The 24,626-nt window shown below is 40.1% G+C and overlaps 1 protein-coding gene across 1 annotated transcript in view; it reads right to left on the reverse strand.

Moving 5' to 3' along the window:
• The window catches only part of LOC150085504 (uncharacterized), a 934,283-nt gene that overhangs the window by 154,651 nt on the left and 755,006 nt on the right, over positions 1-24,626 (reverse strand). Inside the window, exon 19 of the mRNA XM_090374582.1 lies at positions 11,771-12,244. Coding sequence (XP_090230708.1) covers positions 11,771-12,244 — 474 coding nt within the window. The remainder of the gene's footprint in view (positions 1-11,770; positions 12,245-24,626) is intronic.

A 24,626-nucleotide genomic window follows, 5' to 3' on the forward strand; every position in this document is an offset into this window, starting at 1 on the left:
AAAGGAAAGGGTTTTTGCTTCCGTAAAGGGGAGTACAGTGGTCTCAGACAGTTTTTAAATTCTGTACAGTGGGATCAACTGACGATGTTACAAACAGTAAATTCTAAGTGGGAAGCATTCAAGGAATTAATCGTGGAAGCTACTAGACTTTTCATACCGATGAAGAAATATTGTTCAAGGTTTAGGCCTAAATGGTTATCAAATGAACTAATGAGACTCATGTCAGAGAAGAAAAATGCATGGGATGCATATAAATTATCAGGCGACGCAGAAGCCTGTAGCAGATATAAGCTAGTCTGTAATCAGGTCACAAAGGAGGTTCGGCAGGCAAAGGCGGATTACGAGAAATCTTTGGCAAAAGATGCTAAGAAAAACAGCAAGGATTTCTTTACTTATATAAACTCTAAAAGGAAGGGGATGAATATGATTGGTCCACTTGACATCGATGGTTCGACTGTTGATGATCCTGCTCAGATAGCAAACAAACTGAATGAGTATTTTGCATCTACATTCACACGTGAGGAATTATTACAGTTTGAAAATGGAAGAAGGTTATCAAATTGTAGCAGTGTGCTTAATGATTTTGTAATAACTGAGAGCAAAGTGGAGGAGAAATTGTTGAAGTTAAACATAAGAAAGGCACCTGGGGTGGATGGGATCTATCCAGTTATATTAAAGGAGGCGGCAAAGCAACTAAGCAAACCCTTAGCCATAATTATGAGAGCATCCTTGGATTCAGGGGAGGTTCCCACGGACTGGAGAAGTGCAAATGTATCCCCAATTCACAAAGGAGGTTCGAAGGGTGACACGAGTAATTACAGACCAGTTAGTTTAACTTCTGTTCCGGGTAAAATAATGGAGTCACTGGTTAAAGATGCATTGTAGGATCATCTAGACAAGACTGCAGCAATAATTCAGACACAGCATGGGTTTGTTAAGGGAAAGTCTTGTCTGACAAATTTGATTGGTTATTATGATGTGGTCACAAAGGAACTGGATGCAAAAAATAATTTTGATATCATATACTTGGATTTCAGGAAAGCTTTTGACACTGTTGCGCATGGAAGACTACTGTACAAATTGGAGCAGAATGGTATTAAGGGTAAGTTGCTACAATGGATAAAAGGATGGTTAAGTGGGAGAAGACAGAGGGTGGTAATCAATGGGTGCTGCTCTTCGTGGACTAATGTTATTAGTGGAGTCCCACAGGGTTCGGTGTTGGGTCCACTGTTGTTTTGTATATTTATCAATGATATTGATGAAGGTATATCAGGCTTAATGTCGAAGTTTGCAGATGACACGAAGGTTGGCAGGGTTGTTAATGACAGTAATGGCAGTGTGCTACTGCAACAGGATCTAGATAATTTGGGCAGATGGGCTAAGAAGTGGCAACTGAAGTTTAACCTTGACAAATGCAAAGTACTGCATATGGGTAGAAGTAACCCCAGAGAAACGTACCAACTGTGTGGTACTACACTTAAGGTGGCAGAAAATGAAAAAGACCTGGGAAATTTGTGCAGTCAGATATGAAGTTTTCTGAGCAATGTAGACAGGCTGCTAGGGCAGGTCATGGGGTTTTGTCAATGATATATAGGAATTTTGCTAGCAGGGAAAAGGAGGTGATTGTCCCTCTGTATAAGGCAATGGTCAGGCCACGCCTTGAGTACTGCGTACAGGTCTGGAGGCCTCATTTTAGGAAGGATGTAGATTTGCTTGAGCGTGTACAGAGAAGAGCAACACGATTGGTGAGGGGAATGAAGGGATCCTCTTACCAAGAGAGGCTTAAGTTCTGCAAATTGCAGTGGCTGGAGACTAGGCACCTGCGCGGTGATCTGATTGAGGTCTATAAGGCCTTGAATGGGTTGAGCACGCTGAATTCTGATGGGATCCTCCCACTTGTTCAGAATACGAACCTACGGGGACATAAGTTCAAATTAAGAAAGGATAGATGTAGAATAGATGTGCGGAAATTTGCCTTTAGCCAGCGGGTGGTTAATTGCTGGAACAAACTTCCATCTGTCGTTGTAGAAGTTGATAGGTTAAATAAATTTAAGGAGGAACTGGACAGGCATTTGGAGGGTATGGTGTGATTTTTTTTTTTTTTTTTGGCTGATGCTGCATAAGCTCCTACACTTGCTTTCTTGCATCAAGTGCCACTACTACTACTACTACTACTACGACGGAATGATACTAAAGCTCAGATGGCCGATGCAATAGATTTGCATAGCGGTGGTCCTTATGCAGTGAAAAATAATAAAACAGAAAGCCTAGTACTCACATGGTCAAACCACACTAACAATGACAAAACAATAGTTGAACTGAAAATATATAGAATCAAATTAGGCTATAGATGGCGGTACGAATGCAGCGTTAGCACATTGTCATGCTACTCCGCATGTAAGTATGATCAAATTAATCCAAAAATTAAAAAAAGAGATAGAAATTAATAAAATATATATTAAAAATAAATAAGAAAAAAATAGTAGGAAAGCTAACATCAGTGGCAGCAGAAAAGCACAATCCACTACATGTTGCTTATAATAAGCTAAATTAAAATAGGATATTTGCCAGTAGCATGGCAAACCAGTAGAGTGAAAAATAACTTAACCAAATAAAATAACATAACAATAACAGAAAAAAAATATATAAGGGGGGGATAAAGATATATATATCTTCATCAATATATATAAAAAAAAAAAAAGATATATATATATATATATATAGGTACTTTTTATTATTTATTTATTTATTAACACACAACTGTATATACATTCTCAAGTTATCTTAATCAATTTACATACAATATTAATCAATTTATATACAATATTTATATACAGATTTATATACATGCTCTTATATATACTGTAGTCTTTCTGTACATTGATTGTGTGTGTCCTGATATGAAGGGTGGCTCCTAGACACAAGCCCATCTCCACCTTTTACTCCTGAGAAAGCTCAGAACGTCTGCAAGACAGGCCTGAAAAAAAGAGCATTATGTCAGGCCATTTCGCCACCAGGGATTAACTAACACCTGGATCCACCATTCTCTATGTGTGCTGTAATGCACAAATCCTGCACCTACCGGAAGTAGTGCTATACTGGTAGGTGCCAGCAATCCCGCCCCCAAGGCTGCCCAAACTTGGAGGCCAGCGAAAAAAAAAAAAAAAAAAAAAATAATAATAATAAAATAAAATAAAAATAAAATAAAAAATAAAAATAAAAATTTTCCAACTAAGAACAATGTACACTTGTTGAAAAAAAAAAAAGCAACATTATACGATTATTTACATGCAAATAGTAAATACATACACTTACATTAACTTAACACTTAGAAACATTAACATTATCTCCACTTTAGAGTCCATCCACAAATGCAAGCCTGAATTGGGTGTCCAGGAGCAGAAGATCATCTCGCTGTAGACAAGAAACATCCTATAAAGATGACATTACACGAAGTGTTCTGTCGTCAAATGTGCAGCACTTCCCTTAATTGGTATCCTGCAATAGATTTCTTAGCTCCTGTCTTCTTTTAAAAACTTTGGCCGAGAATTCCTGAAGCAAAGCAAAGATGTCCCACCTCTGAACCAAGAGAGGTAAATTATTCTCCGTGAGGTTTGGCAACCTATTTAGTAATTCCTGCCTGTCTGAAGTATACAGTCCGCATTCAAGGATGACATGTCTCCAAGATTCCACCTCACCGCACGAACAGTAGGGGTCAGGTTCTAATCCTCTTTCAAATAGTTTGGCCCTTAAGCCATGTCCAGTGATTAAGTAACTCGTTGTCATGGTGGGAGCAAACCAAGACGACACCCTCCTGTCCATTGCAAAGCTTACGGCTGGAATGAAGCCTCTTGTAATGGTTCCATACTCACTCAAATCCCAACGTTGCTGCCAGCAATTCACAAGCTCGCCCCAAATTCTACGTTTTTCCTCCTTTATGTTGTTATTTGGATTAGAGGTGATATTCAATATTTGTAACGCCCTTCCCTTCTTTAAGTTATATACAATACCTCGGAAAATAATGTGTAAATCCAAGGGGATGGTACCTGCAATAACCTGTAAGGCATTTGTCGACACTGTCCTTGGAGCGCGTATAACTGTAAGCAACATTGTACGTTGCAGGGACAGAAGCTTGGCTTTAGTTGTAACCTTGGTAGCAGCCGCAAACCAAATACCAGCACCATAATCTACAATGGGAAGAAATATCGTCTTGTAGTACAATACCAGAGTTTTTTTGGATAAACCCCATTCCTTGCGGGAAATTCTAACAACTGCAGCTACGAACTTTTTGATTTTTTCATTGATTTTAGTGACATGTACATGAAACCTGAGACGATCATCTAAAGTTAAACCCAGATATTTGGTGTTCTGTACATATGGAATTTGAGTACCATATAGGGTTACCTTTGGCGGCCTTCCATAATCGAAGTGGTGTTTAAACACCATGAAATTGGTCTTGGTGACAGAAATCTTTAGTTTATTCAAACCCGCCCATGCCACTAAATTATTCAAAACTGACTGAATTTTTTGTTCGAGAATTTGTCTTGATCCTCCCTGCACCGCCACCACCAAGTCATCTGCATATGCAACTTTGATGAACTCATCGCTATCCTTCGTGAGCCACTGGTCTAGCACTGCATTCCAAAAGAGAGGTCCCAAGACTGAACCTTGAGGGCATCCTCTTGAAACGGTAGTCGTGTATGATAAATGCTTTGCACATACTCTAATTTGTCGATCCTTAAAGTAAGATCTGAGGACTCTGAACAGGTAGTCATCACACTTTGCCAGTTGCAGTGACCTGAGAGCACTCTCCCACCAAAGGGAATCGAAAGCGCCCTCAAAGTCAATAAAAACAGCAAGAACATATTTGCTGTTTGCCTCCTGAATGTAAGTCAGCAGGGTTGAGATTGCGTCCTCAGTGGAACGTCCTTTTTTGAATCCAAACTGGCAATCAGAGGAGAGATTATGTTCTGTAAATAATTTAAAAATCCTTGGGGCAATCATCCTTTCAAATAATTTGCCAAGATTTGCCAATAAAGAGATTGGCCTGTATGCTCTGGGGTTTGTTTTTGGCTTTCCCGGTTTATGCAAGATTTTTAAGAGCGCAAGCTTCCATACGAGAGGGAAAAGCCCTTCTAGCAGGCATTTATTAAATAAGTTTAATAAAATCTCAGGGAAGAATTCATAAAATTTTCCAATTACTTGATTCTCAATGAGGTCAATGCCAGGACATTTTTTATGGTTCAATTTAGCTACTGCAGCACCTAGCTCAAGCATATTAAAAATGGCAGTTTCGGTTGTCCCCTTATATTCACGATTAATGCGTCTAATTTCCGCTTGATCAGGGCTGTCCATAAACGGCAAATCTTCCGGAAATAGGCTACTCACTATCCCTTCGACTGTAGATTCCCAGTCCGAAGTTTCTTGATTCTCTCTAATTATCGTGTTGTAAATTTCACCACACAAAAGTTTATTTCTTGAAAGCTTATAGATTATACCCCAAGGGTCAGCATTTCCTGTTTCCTTCACCAGACGTTGCCAACAATTTTGCCTGCTATCAGCAATTGCTTTATGGTACCTCTTCCTCAAGTCTCTGTAATCATTTTTCAAAGCCTGAGTGTCTGCGTCCGATAGATGCCTATTCCTTTGGTATGCTTTTCGTGCTTGTTGAGTTTGTTGTCTCAATTCAGCTAGTGTCGAAGACCACCATGGGACAGAAGTTCTTCCTGTCTGTTTTCTTTTCGTCGAGTAGGCCATCGCTTGATATAAATGATATTGAACCAGAAAAACATATTCTTTTGCTGTTAAGGTGTTAATGATTACTTTGTTATCTCCATTAAAAATTGTATTCAGATATTCACGAAACTTGGTCCAGTTCACCCTGTCCATCCGAAAACGCCTTAAATCCCTTATTGTTATATTCACTTGCCTATCCTCCGGTAAAATCAAGAAGGTGATTGCTCGATGGTCACTATTAATTAGATACGGATTGACGTCCCAATTTTGCACCCTATCCACCAGATTAATGGAGGTTAAAGTAGCATCTATATTAGATTCACCATTTGTCGTCGAGAATGTATATGGTTTATTTGGCAAGTTCTTTACACAGAGATTATGATCCAAGATCAGATCAACCAACTGCTCGCCTCGAGCATCAGAAAAGCCGCTGTTCCAAAGTGTAGACTTAGCGTTGAAATCTGCTGTAATTAGTAAGTTTTTAGCTGAAAATCTGCTACATACCCTGTCAAGTCTGTGTAAGGCTGGCTGAATATCTTCTGAGGGAGGAAAATACTGGGAAACCAGATAAAACGACTGGTCCCTGGAGGAAACCAGGATACAAACTGTGGTAGCAGAACATTCACTTGAGATAGTTGTTATTACTAGTTCACTGTTAAAGATAATTATGGCGGCCTTGGGTCGATCGTCACTTGAGGCAATAATCCTTGCCGAAATTGGATATCCTATAACTTTATACGCTGAACCCCCTACCTGAGAAGAGTAATACGGTTCTTGCAAGCATACAATATCAAACCCCAGATCATCAGCAGCTTTCCTAATCTCGTCCGCCGCTGCACGAGATCTTTGCCCATTAATCTGAAGAATTTTTATTTCGCCGTATTGCAGGTTAACACTTGTTGAATCAATTACCGTTGTATTATTCATGTCTGGTTCTTCGGTCTGTCAATTCAACAGCTTTAAGATACTCAGGGCATTTATTATCCCTGACCGAGTGATTACAATCCCTACCTCTACGTTTACAATTAACACACTGTGGTGGTTCCTCCTTGTGAATACAGTCAGAAAAAACATGGCCTCCACCCCCGCAGTGGCCACAAGATACAGCTTTATGGGAACAGAACTGCGCACTGTGACCATATCCTAGACATCTGAAGCATTTGCTTACAAGTGTAAACTTACGAAATCTATGTGACGTGAAACCTAGATAAATTTTGTCACTCTGAATCACGTGTCCCATAAGGCGTGGGCTGAAACCAATAACCCAATTGGTCACTCTGGTTCCGGTGCCAGAGTTAAATCTGAATGTAATCTCATTCTTAACTTCCTCCTGGCTAAAACCAAAGTCTTTTAAATTTTTATTAATTAAATCCTCCAAAATATCCTCCTTAGAATATTCCTTCGGGACACCGTAGATCAAAATTGTAGGATCGGACAATCTGGGTTTTTCTATTGATAATCCTGCTTTTTTTAATGCAGAAGCACTTGAGATCTTCTTGGCATCATCAGGATTTGTTGTCTCTAACAACACACCTTTATTTCTCAAAAGACGTACACCCTTGATTTTCATGTCCTTGTGATCTTTTTTAATCACTTCAGTAACTGCCTTCCTGATATCCTGGCTAGACGCCAGGGAAGATTCTACTGAGGGCCTAAGTATTAGTATGTTTTCGGAATCAGAGATCCCACTTCCGGAATCCATCCTATCTTCACCAGGAATTGGTCTGCCCGAAGAAGCTGCCACCTCCACTGAAGACGTTAGCAGAGGAATCTCTGTTATTTCAGGAGTCTGTCTATTTCGCTTTGTCCCACCACGAACAACTTCCGTAAAAGTCTTATGAGGATGTGGATCACGTTGGATCTGTATCATCTTGTCCAAAAGACCTGCTCTGATTTCCAATTCAGATGCTTTGGTCTTAAGTCGTTCATTGTCAATTAAGATTGCGGTGGTAACTGCCTCTAGATCCGCCCATAGACTATGAATGCGGTTAGAGGCAGACTTAGTTATCTTGCTAGAATCCTTTGATAGAAACTCTCCCAGAGCTTTCCTGATTTTGGCAACCGTCGCATATACAATTGAAGCATTCAAAGACCCACCCAGGTCCAATCCCTCTGTTAGAGAAAGATCTTCAGAAGATTCTGTTGGAATCGAGTTACTATCGACAATGACCATCGGCGGCTCAGAAGCCAACGAAACAGAGGGACTCTCCACCACAATGTTTTTATCTCCTCGAGCTTGAGTAATTCTAGGAGTTTTGGGAGTTTTCTTCCCCCTGCATCCCTTTTTTTTCTTAGATGAATCCGTAGACTCTGATCCAGAAGAATTCTCAATGTCAATATCTTGTGTCAGTATCCTAACTTGGTCATGGTCCAAGTCAGTATCCATGTCAGATAAGTGTAGGCAAAAAACAAAAAAAAAAAAAAAAAAACACACGACTATTGTCTATCCTCTTGTTCTAAACTTGTCTTCTCAATCCTAATAGGATACTCATTAGTACCCTAAAGACAGAGTTATATCAATATGTCTATGTTCAATATGTATTTCACTTATCCAGCTGGATGGAAAGTGGAAGGGAAGTTCTGAAATCTTCGAAAAGCAATGTCTAGATCTCAGTCTCTAATAGCCTGAGGGCGCCAGAAAAATTCTTGAAATTAAGTATTTTTATAAGATCCTCACCTACCAATAACGGGGTCCCAAGGACCAATAGATGAGGAGAAATATCAACTTTAAGATTGAGAAATGATAGCCCAAACAAGCCCACAATGTTATCCAGCAGAAGGCTTAAGTAAACTAATGAACAAACGATATTAAGTCAAAATACTGCGATGGCGCTAGTAAATGTTTTCCGTCTCCATGACTAATTTCAAAAAATGGAATATTTCAAGTCGCCATTATCATCCATACAAAGTCTATGGGATAATGGTATCTCTATGGGAGATTTCAGTGATATATGTATAAGCACTATGCAATGCAATGTACGACTATGAAATCAATTACTCAGTTTGTAATATAATCTCGTGCAAATAATTCCACAACCCCACGGTCCCAGCAACCAAAAAATCACCTATGAACTCACCACAACTTTAACTTCTAGGAAAACATATTTACACATAAGGGGGTTGTCAATGAACGCATTAAATATCTCAAAAAGCAGGAGCACATTCAGAACACATGAGCCACACTGGACGATACTATATATAGGTACTGACAGAATCTGGCGGTTTTCTATTCCGACCATGTACTCAAATCAGGAGCAAGTGGATATGCACTTTATGTAAGTTTGGCAGACGGCAATGCTCTGGAGGCTCGTTGTTTGTACCACAAAAGGTTACCAGAACATGGGACTTTTACACCGCGTGCTGCCAACAGAGGACTACCAAGATCTATGACTCCTGAAGTAGAGCGGTGGACTAACTGCCTGGCCTCCACGCTCACTGATTTAAACCAACTAGATTTCTTCGTGTGGGGTCATTTAAAGTCATTGGTGTATTTGACTCTGGTAGCTGATGTGGAAACTCTCCGCAATCGAATTGTGGCAGGTTGTGAGGCTTATGTTGTTATTTGGTTTTTAGGAGCATTAGCAACTAAGGCTATATTGCTCCGGGGGATATGCGGTAGTCATTCCCTGACCTTTCCGCATCCTCCGTATTTGGTGGCTCACCAACTCGAACCCCGGTCTAATCAAGAAGCATGTACTTCTTGATACATGCCAGGAATTTGGCATCATCTTCACGAGTCCATGAGATGTCGATGTGAGGCCTGTATTCAGGCAGAAGATGGACATTTTGAACAATTACTATAAGGTGATGTGAACGGTTAAGTGTCATAGACAGACCTTCAAAACTCGGAAACCAAGCATTTCCAGAACTATGTTGATATAAAATATTTTTATTGTCTACATATGAGGAACTCATTCCTGAAGTTATGCTGTGTATTTTTGAGACACCCTATATATATATATATATATATATATATATATATATGTATACACATACATACATATATATACATACATATATATATATATATATCAATATATATTCTATATAAAGGGTTTTCCAATAGTAACGCTCGATGTTTGGCAACAGCGCATGACGGAAGTCGACAGTCACACAGGTGGTATCTTTGGTAGCCGTATTCAGTTAGTCTCTGCATTTTATTATGGAGCGTTACACGACTGAGCAACGAGTCGAAATTGTAAAAAATTATTATCAAAACCAATGTTCTATTCGTCAAACGTTTCGTGCACTCCGTGCAGTTTATGGTGTCGACGAACGTCCTTCAGAATCCACAATTCGCCGTTTAATAAACAAATTCGAAGCAACTGGGTCTGTGGCAAATCTGAAAGTGCCTGTACGTCAGCGAAACGCAAGATCCGTTGAAAATATTGCTGCAGTCCGGGAAAGTGTGCGTGAGAATCCGCAACAGTCCATTCCGCGTCGGGCTCAATAACTTGGCCTGTCTTCGACGACAACTTGGCGAATCCTGCATAAGGACTTAGGGCTTCACCCTTATAAAGTGCAATTAACCCAACAACTAAAGCCCAACGATCATGCGCAGCGGCGTGCATTCGCTGATTGGGCGCTAGAGCAGTTGGAGGTCGATCCTGATTTTGGGCGAAAAATAATGTTTAGTAACGAGGCTCATTTCTGGTTAAGTGGCTTTGTTAACAAGCAAAATTGCCGAATTTGGAGCGACGAAAACCCACGGGAGATTCATGAGGTCCCACTACATTCCGAAAAAGTTACGGTATGGTGTACACTTTGGTCCGGCGGAATAATCGGTCCGTATTTTTTCGAAAACGAAGAAGAAGTGGCACTTACGGTCAACGGTGAGCGATACAGGGCTATGATAAGAGATTTTTTTTGGCCTGCAGTGGATGGAATCGATCTAACAAACATTTGGTTTCACCAAGACGGTGCTACGTGCCATATGGCACGTGATACAGTAACACTATTGCATGAGAAATTTGAAGGTTCCGTTATATCGCGAAATGGTGACGTTAATTGGCCGCCCAGATCCTGCGACCTAACGCGACTGGATTTTTTTCTCTGGGGCTTTCTAAAATCCAAAGTCTATGCTAACAAACCACAGACGGTTGCCGCCTTAAAGGCCAACATTAGGCGCGTTATTGCTGAAATTGAGCCACTTTTATGCGATAACGTCATCACCAATTGGGTATCCAGGATTAACCAAACCAGACAAAGCCGCGGCGGACATTTATCTGATATAATTTTTAAAACATAATGTTAACACATATACTTCATAATAAAAATAAAAATAGATCACTATCACTCTCACAATTTGTTTTATTGCGTTACAAAAATCGAGCGTTACTATTGGAAAGCCCTGTAGATATATAGAAGCAAAACATACATACTAGAAGTGTTTTCTAGTATGTATGTTGTGCAATGTATACACACATCAGTGATATCACAGCATTAACACAATTTCTATTGTATTATTGAAAATACAATAGAAATTGTATAGCTCAATAATACAACAGAAGAAATTAGATAGCTCACACAGGAGAACAGCAGTTCTCCTGTGTGAGCTAACCCAGAATCACCCATCAAGCAGGGGCCAAATGGTGTTTTTAAGTTGGCTCCTCAACCAATCTCCCCCTTTCCAAATTTCCATAGGTTTCAGCACATGGAAAACACGACAAATTCCTATGGTGTCAGACAGGAACCTAGGCTGTAGGTATTGGATCCAAGTGATGCTTATCTGGAGAACCAGTAACCTCACTGGGAGATCCCCTCACCATGAAAGTGCCCACAGGGAGTAGAAAACATGCATTTTGTATTACCGTGAGAAGTACTTATAATGAGGATGGAAAAAATAATTTTAGATATTTTATCCTACATAAAAAGATAACTGTACAGCAGATGGATGAATAATACCAAAAGGAAATGAATATGACTATTCATCAGAATCTAATTATATTTAGTATTAAACATTGAATAAATAATTTCGAAAGCGCTATTTGAAATACTTACAAAAGCAACATAACAAAAATCCATTATACTTAACCTGAGGTGTCAGTGTTGTTATGTTCACAGCTGAAGCAAACTGCTGGGGACTCGGTCGTGGCACAGTTCCCATGGACACTAACTGCTGATTACCAGATGCTATTGTTGCTGAAGATGATGGATGAGTCAGAGGAAGTCGTGGTCTCTGAGAGGATATCATTGTGGTGGCAGTGTATGCTGGTGGAGCTGACTGAAAATGGCTAGAAGACTGAAACACTGGCAAGGAACTAGGTGATAGCTGAGATGCTGTCACTGCTGGATGTGTGTATGATGAGGAACTAGTAGGAACCTCAAAACTCATAAGTTGCCGCTGTATAGCATTGATTGCCATTTTTTCATTAATATCTTGGGCTACTGAAACTACAGCATGAGAAGCAGTAGGTGGAGGTTCTGGAATTTCCTCGAATAATTTCATAAAGTCTGAGCTATCTGTGGATGATGTTTCAATATTCATTTCCTGTTCCATGCTCCATACCTTTAAAAATGTATAAAAGTACCATTATAATTAATGGAGATGTTATAACACAGTGGAAACATTACAACAGAAAAGTTTAAGTTTTGAAAACTGGACTTATCTTTTTAATTAGGAAAAAGGTTTATCGTTCTATTCCAATGAAATAATTAAATTTTTTGTTTTTACTAATATCGCATGCATATATTATTTAATAAATATATTTCTGTTTATATTCATAACATAAACAGAAGGGTCGTAAATTATATGCTGTGTGTGTATAAACAGTAAACCCTCACTAATCCAGATTTGTGAAGGGGAAAAAAAAAAAAAAAAAAAAAGGTTGGACAAAATTTAATGGTATATGTAGTGCTGATGAAAATAAATAAATAAATAAATAGCCTTTATTTAAAAACTGTAAAAAAACCAGTACATTTATCCATCAATAGAAGACAGAAGTTGTACTTGTTTTTGAACGTAATAATGCAGGCTTTTTTTTTTTTTTTATTAAGGTAAACTGCCAAGTTTTGTCTGAACAAACCTCTGCTGCTGTTCTTTAATTAAGATCTCCCTCACAGTTCTTATGTGTTCATAATAGCCCTACGATTTTTGATTCGTTGAAGAGTCTACATAATTGATTACTGCATCAATGCCATCTCTTGCAGAGCTAAGATGTTTCTTCTTAATTATAGATTCTTGTAGTTCATCTAGTTCGTTATCTGATTCTTCTTCCATGGCAGAATCCTTAATAACAACTGCAGCAATTTTTCCTCTATCAGAAGCTGAAATCCAGCATCTCATCTTCCAGTTCAAGCCAATCTTGGATATTTTCTTGCATTATTTCAGTCTCTCCAGCTGCCCTCAACACTGTCTGAAAGTCCTCTGACTCTAATCCCTTAAAGTAAATATCACCATCTGTATTTTGCAAGAGTTTCTTTTCAGCTATTCACTAAAGTTTCCTTTTTAGTGTCCCTCCATGCATTGCCCAGTTGAAGAGAGACTTGATATTCTGTGATTTGATATTTTCCAGAGTTCTTCTTCCTCTTGTGTCGTTATCTTCATCCATTCTGTCTTCCAATGCTGTCATCACCTCATCAAGGAACTTGCGCTTATAGAGCCTCTTCAGGCCATAATGATGCCTTGGTCCATGGGCTATATTAAGGCAGTTGTGTGTGGCAACAAAGCCAAACACTTTAATTCACCATCCTTACTGGGGTTCGAGCCCGTCACCACCAAATACGGAGGATGCGGAAAGGTCAGGGAATGGCCACCGCATATCCAAGAGCAATATGGCCTTAGTTGCTAATGCTCCTAAAAAACCAAATAACAAGCAAACAAACAAACAAACCATCCTTACTGGACATATTTTTGATATCTGAATGTGTGGAGGCATTGTCAAGGATTAGAAGTGATCTGATAATCTGAAAATTTCAACATTTCTTTCTGGTACCTCTTAACTTTGGGTACGAAGTGATTATGAACCAATTCTTTGTAATTTTTTGTATGAACCAAGCATTTTGGGGGTTGTAGCAGATAACAGGCAATATGTGCATAAAGTCTTTTAATGCCCTTGGATTCTTAGCTAAGATACCAAAAAACTGATGAGTTCCATTTGCATTGGCACAAAAAAAGTGCCGAAAACTTCTCCTTGCTCTTCTGCGCAGTCAATCAGTGCACAGTCAAGAGTGACTCATCTTCCTTCCTAAATCTCATATCTTTCAAAGTACTTAACTGTGAACAGAATTTTTCATATTTCAATCCGGATTAACTATAACCAAATTAGCGAGAGTTTACTGTATATATATATATGTATTACAATTTTCATGTGTGCGTTCTCTGCTTTACATACATCTTTTCAAGTACATTACAAGTGATATGTCCATTTATGTACAAACTATACTGAAATCTTCCAGTAAGTGCAGCCATTTCTCATCTCCATTGCTAAGTACTCATAGATGGCAATAACAACCTCAGTATTAGTTACCAAATACTGTTTACAGAACAGATTTTTGTTGTTTGTTCTGGTATTTCCCCTTCACATTATTAAGTTTTCCCCTCCTGATTATTATTAACAATTAGTAAAAGATGATAATTTCTGAAATATGTTCTCTGTAAATATACTACTTACAATTATTTTATTTCAAATATCCAAATATCTTTTATAATTTTATTTTCTGCACTTCAGTTAGGTTAAAAATAAACTAATATCAGTTTAGTTCTAACTTAATTTAACACCTTAATTGAAAATATAGGCAACCCTCATATTACATGGCACTTCTACAACACAGTTTCACTCTAACAATACTGATAAATTGCGGCAATCCTCGCATAACACAGTAGTTCTACAACAAAGTTTTGCTCTAACACAGTTTGAGAATTGCTGGAAATCTCGCATAACACGGTATTTTTGAGCTTTGTGTTGGGAAAACTTTGCTATTATGTTAGATGTAATTTTCAACATTTCCATACTTTTTTGAATCCCTGCTGTTGACTCACTAGTCGATGCCACCTTTGTGATATTTTTCCAAAGCACATTTCTGGAGGTCACTACCATAAAACAATAAAAACAATTTGCAGTTTCCAGTTTATTGGTCTTTTCCGTTAGTGTAATCTATTATAAACGGATAATAAACTCGATCTTCTTGCATTTGCAAGAATAATACCGACAGCTGGAATTCTGTGGGGTTTCACGTTATTATGATGAAATGTGTATCCCCTTCCATGAAATATTCAACCATATAAAAAAAAAACAATTTTTCAGAAACTCATTACTCCATATCGTGTTTGTTACAACTCGTGCATGCCGTGTTCTTTGTTATTAATTGCTTACCACTTTTACTGTTTAAAATTTTACAAAGAAAAAAAAAGTCAGTGAACAGATATATCAATTAGTATGTACATATGCATGTAAGCGTAAATTTATTTTTATTTTGCTAACTGGGAAATATTCTTCCAATTTTCACACATCATTTAAAGCGGGGGTCCACTGTATTTTGTTGGTAGATTCCTGGGTTAGGTTCTGTGCTATTGAACTTGTGCTTGTTTGAGAACATAAAAACTAATTGTGACTTCGAAGAGTGAAGTTCATGACTTTTAAAAAGAGGGGGAAGTTACTGTACGCGAAATCTAGATGCTGCAGAAGAGATGGTGCTGCTTAGCAGAGATGAAGAGGAAGAAAAATAAATGAATATACATTATCTGACATATAAGTATCACAGTTTGTAAGGTAAGTTTGTTCAGTTATTACTATTTAAGTATCTGCAGCCAAACTATCAACTAATCTTCCTACCCCATCAGGGGCCCCTAAGACCTCCTCTGCCAAACAACCAGAGGGACCACGCACAGCATTAGATCAGACTGAAGCAGAAGGCCTCCCCCAATCCAGAAAACTAACCATCACAGCAACTACACCTTCTGCATACCCTACAACTCACAAACCTATAGATGAAGACTCTCCAACCCATCAAATAATATCTGCTTTACATAGGAATCTTGTGACCTTTCTTAATCAAGATAGTAGTCGATTCACCAGACAAGCGGCAAGTTATGTCCAGGAACTCTAGGCCACCCTTGAATCTATTACCACTGCCCTCCTAATTGACAGCGAGAAATTAAAAACCACTAACGAGGAACTTAAGACAAGAACCTCCATCCTTGAGAAGGTGCTGAACACTCTGCCGAATCTTCCTACACCACAGTCTCCACAGCGTACTCCCACATATGTACAAGCACTGAGGAATCTAAACAACAGAGTCAAACCCAAAGGCCCCACAACCTAGAAAACAACCGCTGCTTCGAACACCAAACCTTGTTGTCCTCAGACCAGCAGAGATAGAAGGAACACAAACAAGTGAGGATTTTAAAACCACCACAATGAAAAACCTGAAGGATGATTTAAAGACAACAAAGATAAAAGCGATTAGAAAGACGAGAAATGTAGGGATAATAATAGAAACAGAGTCAAGGGAGGATATCAAGAATATAGTGGAAAACCCCAAGACAGCTACACTGGGTATCACTGCAGAGCCACCCAAGAGAAGAGGACCATCAATCTTAATTTTCGATCGAAAAATAGTCAGAGGTGTCACATCGATGTTGACAAAGATGTGACACCTGCCCAACTTGCGGAGGAAGTGCTAACTTGTAATCTACAAAGGATAAATCAAGACATGACAAATCTTGTGCAACCAAGATATTCAAAAAAGTCAAAGTTCGGAGAAAACAACTGGATAGTGGAACTGGCTCCTGCTGCTTGGCAGATTCTAAAACACCAGACAAGACTATATTGAGTGGGGTATCCACAGGTTCAGGGAGCATGTGACCATGCCTAAATGTTATAAATGGTGCAGGTATGGCCACACCTCCCATACATGCACTCAGATCACACCAACTTGCGGACACTGCTCTAGCAAAGGGCATGAATACAACAGTTGTCCAAACAAGGAGCAAGAACTGGTTTGTGTGAATTGTAAATCCTCGAAGCTTGTACACACCCATTCCATCAGGGACCCAAAATGTCCGACATAACATACAACAAGATAGAGAGTTTATACCAAATGAGGACTGATTTTGGCAATACAATTTAAAAAGCTCAATACAACCAAGCTGTTAATACTACAACAAAAAGCACACCATGCCAGAGCAGTGCCTGAACAACTCAGAAAAATAGCGGACGAGGAAAATGCTGACATCCTCTTGTTGCAGGAACCCTACACCCACTCCAAAAAAGTAAGGGGCTATCTCATAGCATATAAAATCATACAGGCTGAGAATGAGAGCCCAAAAGCGGCCATAGTGATCCGCAATCCAGCCATTACTGCCACCCATATCACACAACTCTGCACAGGCTGGGCTGCTTGTGCCCATATAATATCACACCTGGGATCCTTCTACACGATGGCCTTGTATTGTAGGCTGGGGAAGAAATAACATTTGCCATGAGATACCTCCAGGTTGTGTTGGACACTCTCCCAGGCCAACGGATCTTGGTAGGGGCAGATGTAAACTGCCGCTCCCCGGCTCGGCACAGCGAAACACCGGACAGAAGGGCAGCATCTCAAGGAGTTCCTGGCAAATTCTCCCTTGACAGTCCTAAATAGGCCTCACCACCTACCTACGTTTTGTAACACTCTGTGGGAGGCAACAATTGACGTCTCCCTTGCCACCGGATAGGCCACCGTAGCCGAGTGGTCAGGAGCGGGAGTGCAGTAGCACACGCTCTTTGAGTAGACCGGGGTTCAAGCCCCTGACTGCTGAATACGGTCGATCTGCCAACCCGCACTGGACCAGCGTGGTAGATTATGGTCCATTTCCCTCAGCATGAATTGTTGAGGAGGCTTCCATCCTACAGTGGGTTGATAATGGCTGCACTTTTGCCACTGGAAACCTTGCAGGACACATCACTGGCTGGACAGTCCAAGACTCCTGAACCACGTCTGAACACAGAGTGATTACCTTCCAAATCAACCATCTCTCTATAGAACACCAATAGCCAAACAGACGCTTTACCGCTTTGAAGTAAACAAAGCTGACTGGAGACTCTTTGGGGAAGTGCTGACTCGAACCTTATGCCAACACCGCATTGAAGCGGATCGACAAGAATACCCAGAAGACATCCAGAGAAAAATTACCAAGACCATAAATAGTGGCCAGTGAGGCTGCAATGAAGCGAAAATTGCCCACACCTGGTGCAGTCCCTTGGTGGACTCGGGACATCCAGACCCTCAGAAGAGAAGTCATAAAGGCAAGAAAACAATTCCAAAGGGCAAGACATACCTGGCCGGAAGTGGAAGTAACAGCACTCAGACAAAGATACGCAGCAGTGAGAACCAGATACACTGAGTTAATACGAAAAAGTAAGCAGGCCTGGGAGCAATTAGTCAGCACGACTGGAAATGCCGACCCCTGGGGGCGGTGTACAAAGTCACTACGAATAAGCTCCCCAGGGGTGAGGTCATGACCTCCACCCGTACCCTGCAGAGAACATTGGCCACCACCTGGGAACAGTCTATCATCAACATCCTCAATGTGATTTTCCAAAAACCAGCACATCCGCAACTACCAGAACAACTGCAGATCTGCGATGGAAACGAAACATATCACATAGACCAAATGGAACCACCTTTTAGCCTAGAAGAACTACAACAGGCAGCGCAAAAAATAAGGAATAAAAACTGCCCGGGCCCAGATCTTCTGGAGCCAGAGATTATTAAAAAAGGTAGTAGACATCTCTCCGCAGACTTTACTAAACCTCTTCAACACATGCCAGAAGACTGGAGTCTTTCCAACCAACTGGAAAATGGCCAACGTCAAATTAATTCTAAAAAATCCTATGAAGCCACCCGAACAACCCGAATCATACAGGCCAATTGCCCTGCTCCCAGTTCCTAGTAAACTCCTTGAAAAGATGCTTCACAAGCGACTCAAGCACCACTATATAGCTGCAAATCTCATGATGCCCACACAGTTTTGGTTCAAACCCGGAACCTCAACAGTGGATGCTCTCAACAGCCTCCTAAGTTTGGCTGCTGCCTGTGATAGGAAGTACTTCTTGGTTATTTCGGTTGATTTTGCTGGGGCATTCGACACCATCTGGTGGCCAAGCATCCTGGCCAGACTGCGGAAGGCAAAAACACCCATCAACCTTTACAAAATAACGAAGTCATATTTATCCAAGAGAAAAATACAAGTAGTGACTCCGTACAAGAAACTGATCAGGCCTGTTTACAGGGGCTGCCCCCAGGGCTCGGGGCAGCCCTGGGGACGCTCCTCTGGAGTATGGTATTGGATGAGTTTCTGTCCTTCGACCTGGGGGAAGTCCACTCACAGGCATTTGCAGATGACCTGATACTGACTGTTGCCGCAGTCAACCGACTTCAATTGGAAACCCAGGCAAATCGAGCAATTCAAATTCTACAAGACTGAATGAAGGTCCATTTTCTTAAGATCTCACAGGGAAAAACCTACTCAATGCTACTAGAAGGAACATTAAATCTCCATAGACCACCGCAAATTAAAGTAGAAAATACAACTATCAAACTACTCAGTGAGATGAAATATCTAGGAATCATATTGGACAGGAACCAATCTTTCAACCCACACTTGAAACATATCTGAGAGAAAATCAGGAGATATTCTGCCCTCGTCGCAAGAATAGCTAAAAGGGATTGGGGACTCAAGAGGCACCCTTGGGACTGTATTACAAAACGACATTTATACCAGCCATAACTTAAGCGTCACCCATCTGGTTCCAGAAAGCAACTACTGCAGTTAACAGACGGACACTAGATTTCATCCAGCGGACAATACTCCTCTCTATTACACGGGCCTGCTGCACTGTGAGTACACATGCTCTGCAGGTTCTGGCGGAAGCACTCCCCTCTTGACCTTGAGCATCTTGCAAAAGGGCTTCCTTGCACCTTCCTGGGCCACTCCATTGACCCTACAGGAAACCTGAAAAGATAGAAAATAAAACTTGCCACCCAGGATAGTTGGTCAGAATCCACAAAAGGGGAAATAACGAGGAAATTTCTGCCCCGATGTCGGAAGATTATACACAAAAGCACTATCATGGTTTCACCCTGGACTGTACACTACGTATCTTTTAACAGATCATGGGGGCCCTGAATGCCAAACTAAACAGTTTTAAATTAGTGAACGATCCCCGCTGTGTCTGTGGGGAAGTGGAGACATGGTCTCACATAATATACAACTGTGAAAACTATGAGGATCTCCGCTACCTCCTGATGACAAAACTGACTTACTTCCCTCGGGACAGGGAATCAAACCTGTTGGACTCGCAAGAGGAGTATAAGGAGTTGACAAAATTCGCCCAGGGACTGTTCACCCGAAGGAGGACACTTATTGCTATCTACAGGGATCAAGAACAGGCACCACGACTAAACTAACCATCCTTGGACTCAACGAAACTGGCTCTCACACAGATACAAGACCTGCCTTTGGGACTTTATGGAATTTTTATTTATTTTTTCCCCCCTCCCTTTCCTGCCGTGTGTGTGTGTTTTTTTTAAAGCCACGCTCCCTTGCGTGGCCCTTTGCCTCCACCTCCCTGGCGAGAGGGGCAGGTGACTTCTGGGCTCCTCCTCCCCTCGCTGCCCCTCTCGTGGGCATGGACCTGCTCCACTGATTTGGGGGTTATCTTCTCTATAGACCCCTTATTTCTGTCATTTCAGTCTCCCCACCCCTCTCTCTCTCTCTCTCTCTCTCTCTCTCTCTCTCTTTTAATTATAATTACTAGTGTCTGAACCATTGTTAAATTGCTTGAGCCCTACACCCAAAAACTTAATAACATTTATTTGCATAAATAGTTCTTTTTGGCAGACCCATAACTATAACGGTTTTTTTTAAATTTATTTTTATTTTATTTATTTTATTTTTATTATTTTTTTTAAGGTCCTAGCCACTGAAATCTCAGGAAATTCAGGTGGCAGGACCTGCCAGAGTAAATAACTATAATAGTGGTGTACTTGGTCTGCCTCCACTAGGAAGAGTGTGGACAACATTGGGTCCCATTAGGGGCCCAGCGGCTAAATGACCAGAGGAACAATGGTACACAACACTACGAATGTACAAAATCCATACACTTTTAAACCTCTGGCATTCACAGTGTTCTGTTTCACACCCACAATGCATAGCACGCGGAGATGTATTAATGATCTTGGTAAAACGCCTCCCACTGTTCCCAACACGCTCCATTCAATGCTTCCTGTGGTCTTCCGTCAATAGGATGTCAGAAGGATTTTGACAAATCTTGATGCTAAGAAAGCTCCAGGTCCCGATGATATTTCTCCACTTGTTCTCAAAATCTGTGCTCTTGAACTTACTCCTATTCTTTACCGCCTTTTTTCACTTTCTTATTCCAAAGGTGTTTTTCCTTCTGCTTGGAAATTTGCTCATATCCAGCCAGTTCTTAAAAAGAGTGACAAATCCCTCCCATCCAATTATCGTCCCATTGCAATTACTTCTACTCTTTCTAAAGTAATGGAAAAATCAATTAACTGCCAACTCTTAAACTACTTAGAACCCTTCCGTCTGATCAACGATCGCCAGTATGGATTCCGTCATTGTCGATCGACTGGTGATATTCTTGCTTATGTTACCCATTTATGGACTAATTCAATGGAAAGGTTCGGGGAAACACAAGTAGTTGCTCTTAACATCTCAAAGGCTGTCGATCGTGTTTGGCATAAAGGTCTTCTAAACAAGCTTCCATCTTATGGTTTGCCAACTGTTTTTAGTAATTGGTTATCCAGTTTTCTCTCTGATCGCTCACTGAGGGTGATGATAGATGGCACTCTGTCTTCTAACTTCTCCACTAATCCCGGTGTCCCCCAAGGTTCAGTTCTTTCCCCCACTCTTTTCCTCTTGTATATTAATGATCTTCTTTCATTGACTGGAAATCCTATCCATAGTTTTCCCGATGATAGCACACTTTCCATTTTGAGAAACCTTGTCCTGCTCAATCAGCTTCAACTTCTCGAAAATCTGCTACCAATTCCTTAAATGCCAATCTTCAGGTAATTCTCCAGTGGGGCAAAGACAACTTAGTTGATTTCAACCCTTCTAAAACTCAGTCTTGTCTTATATCTCGCAAAAAGGATTCTTCTGCTCCTATGCTTATCTTTAGTGACACTCCAATTTCTAGGCAAAATGATATATCTCTTTTGGGGATTACACTGACTTCTAATCTCTCTAGGCACAAGCACATTACAAATATTGCTTCCTCCGCATCTAAAAAACTTGGTTTTCTCTTTCACTCTCGGCGTTACTTTTCTTCCAAACAGCTGCTCACTCTGTATAAATCGCAAATCTGCCCTGCCATGGAATATTGTTCCCACATCTGGGGTGGTGCCCCCAAAACCTCTCTCAGGCTTCTTGATTCCATTCAGAAGAGGGCAGTTAGGTTAATTAATGATTCATCTCTAACAGAATCTCTCCACTCGCTCTCATAGACGTACTGTTTCTGCTGCATGCCTCTTCTACAGATACTTCCATGGGCACTGTTCTTCTGAATTGGCTTCATTAATTGCCACTCTCTCTCTCAAAACTTCATTAATTCACACTCTCTGTTTCAAACACGTGCCGCCACCAGCCAACATCCGTTTACTGTCCAACTTAAAACTCACAGAACCAACGTTTCATCTTCCTCATTTATTCATTCAACTGCTGGTTTCTGGAACAACCTTCCTTCATATGTATTTCCTGAAAATTACAGTCTACAGAAGTTCAAGTCCAACGTCAACAAATATCTTCTTTCGTCTTCTCAACCTCCAACCCAAGCACGGTACTAAGTACTATAGATTCTACTACCTCTCGTGTTTGGGGTTTACATAAAAAAAAAAAAAAAAAAAAAGATGGGGGAAACCCCTGGTGCCGTTTGACAATAAACACACTCTACTTAAGTTACTACTATTATGAAAATAAAGTTAAAATATTAAGTTATTACTACTATAAAATTAAGTTTCCGAACGTTATAAAAAAATGGCGTATTTTTGTTAGCATTTGGAAAGTAACCCCCTTTTTGTACTGGTTCTTAGTTCTGTATAACACGGTTTCACATTACAAACATTCTGTAGGAACCAAACTACCGTGTTATACGAGGGTTACCTGTATCTGTTTTTCTTTAAAATGCTATGCTAATTTAAGTTATAAAACTTAAAATTTCCCCTCTCTCTCATTTCTTCTTTATACTCTTTTTTAACTTGAAAATGGAGTCCAAAAAGATTCCAAAATATAAATTTTCTGAAATATTATCTGGCTATTTGGAGCATATTTTGCAATGAATATACTGCACTTTTTAGGAACCCACAAAAAAAAAAAAAAATTTTTGTCAATTTATCAGATGGAATTTAGTGTTTTTATTATTTAAAAGAAACAAGATCTATGTTAGCATTAGCATTAATAGAGGTATACGATGCAAGAAAGCAAGCTTATATAGCATCCCTCAATAAAAAAAAAAAAAAATCCTTTCCCTCCAAACGTTTGTCTAGTTCTGCCCTGAACCTATTTAGCTGTTGACCTTCAACAACAGATGGAAGTTTTTTCCAACTATCAACCACCTACAGGTTAAAGGCAAATTTCTGCACATCTATTCTACAATTGTCTTTCCTCAATTTGAATTTATGTCCTTTAGAATGAGTAATCTGAGCAAGAGGAAGAATCCCATCAATATTGGGCTTGCTCAAACCATTCAAGGCCATATATACCTCAATTAGATCATCTCACAGGTGCCTAGTCTCCAGATGCTGCAATTTGCAGAACTTAAGCCTTTCTTGGTAACAGCAACCCTTTGTTCCACTCACCAATCTAATTGCCCTCCTCTGTACTTGTTCCAGCAGCTACATCCTTCCTAAAATAAGGCCTCCAGACCTGTATACAGTACTCAAGATGTGCCTTGACCACTACCTTATACAAAGGGACAATCACCTCCTTATCCCTGCTAGAAAAATTCCTGTATATCATTGACAAGACACCATAAGCTACTCTCTCTGCACTGCTCAGAAAACTTCATATCTGACTGCACAATTACTTCCAAGGTCCTTTTCATTCTTCACTACCTTGAATGTAGTACCACCCAGTTGTTACGTTACTCTGGGGTTACTGCTACCCATATGCAGTACTTTACATTTGTCAATGTTAAACTTCAGTTGCCACATCTCAGCCCATCTGCTCAACTTTTTCAGATCCTGTTTCAGTAGTGTACTATCATTACTGTCATTAACAACCATGCCAAACTTCATATCATATGCGAACTTAGACATTAACCGTGATATATCTTCAATATCATTTATAAATACAGAAAACAACGAGCCCAACACCGAACCCTGAGGGACTACACCAATAACATTAGTCCATATAAGGGATGCAGAACTGCAATTTGGGGAGTACAATGTCTACAGAAAGGAGAGACAGGATAGGAAGGGGGGAGGGGTTATGCTATTAGTTAAGAAACACATAAAAACCAAGGAAGTGAAGCCAGTCGACATCGCTGGACAGTGCAGTGTTGAGTCAGTTTGGTGTGACATAAGCATCGGGAGATCAAAATTGAGTAGGAGTGTGCTATAGGCCTAATGACTCTGATGAGTATAATAAGGAACTGTACAGGGAAATAGAGTGGGCTAGTAAATCAGAGAGTCTTATAATGGGAGATTTTAATTTCCCAGATATTGACTGGAATTTGGGGGCTGGTTACTCACGCACTAGCAGGGCTTTTGTGGATGTATTGGATGATTGTTTTCTACATCAGCATGTTCGGGAGGCAACTAGAGGGAGTAATACTCTTGATTTGATTATCAGTAGTGATTCTTCATGCATTAAGAATCTGCAGATAAATGAACCACAAGGTGGCAGTGATCACAGTGTTCTGAAGTGGGAGTTACTCAAAGAG

Source organism: Mastigoproctus giganteus, chromosome 5, assembly GCF_048544385.1.
Source record: "Mastigoproctus giganteus isolate SK-2022 chromosome 5, ASM4854438v1, whole genome shotgun sequence".
Lineage (NCBI taxonomy): Eukaryota > Metazoa > Arthropoda > Arachnida > Uropygi > Thelyphonidae > Mastigoproctus > Mastigoproctus giganteus.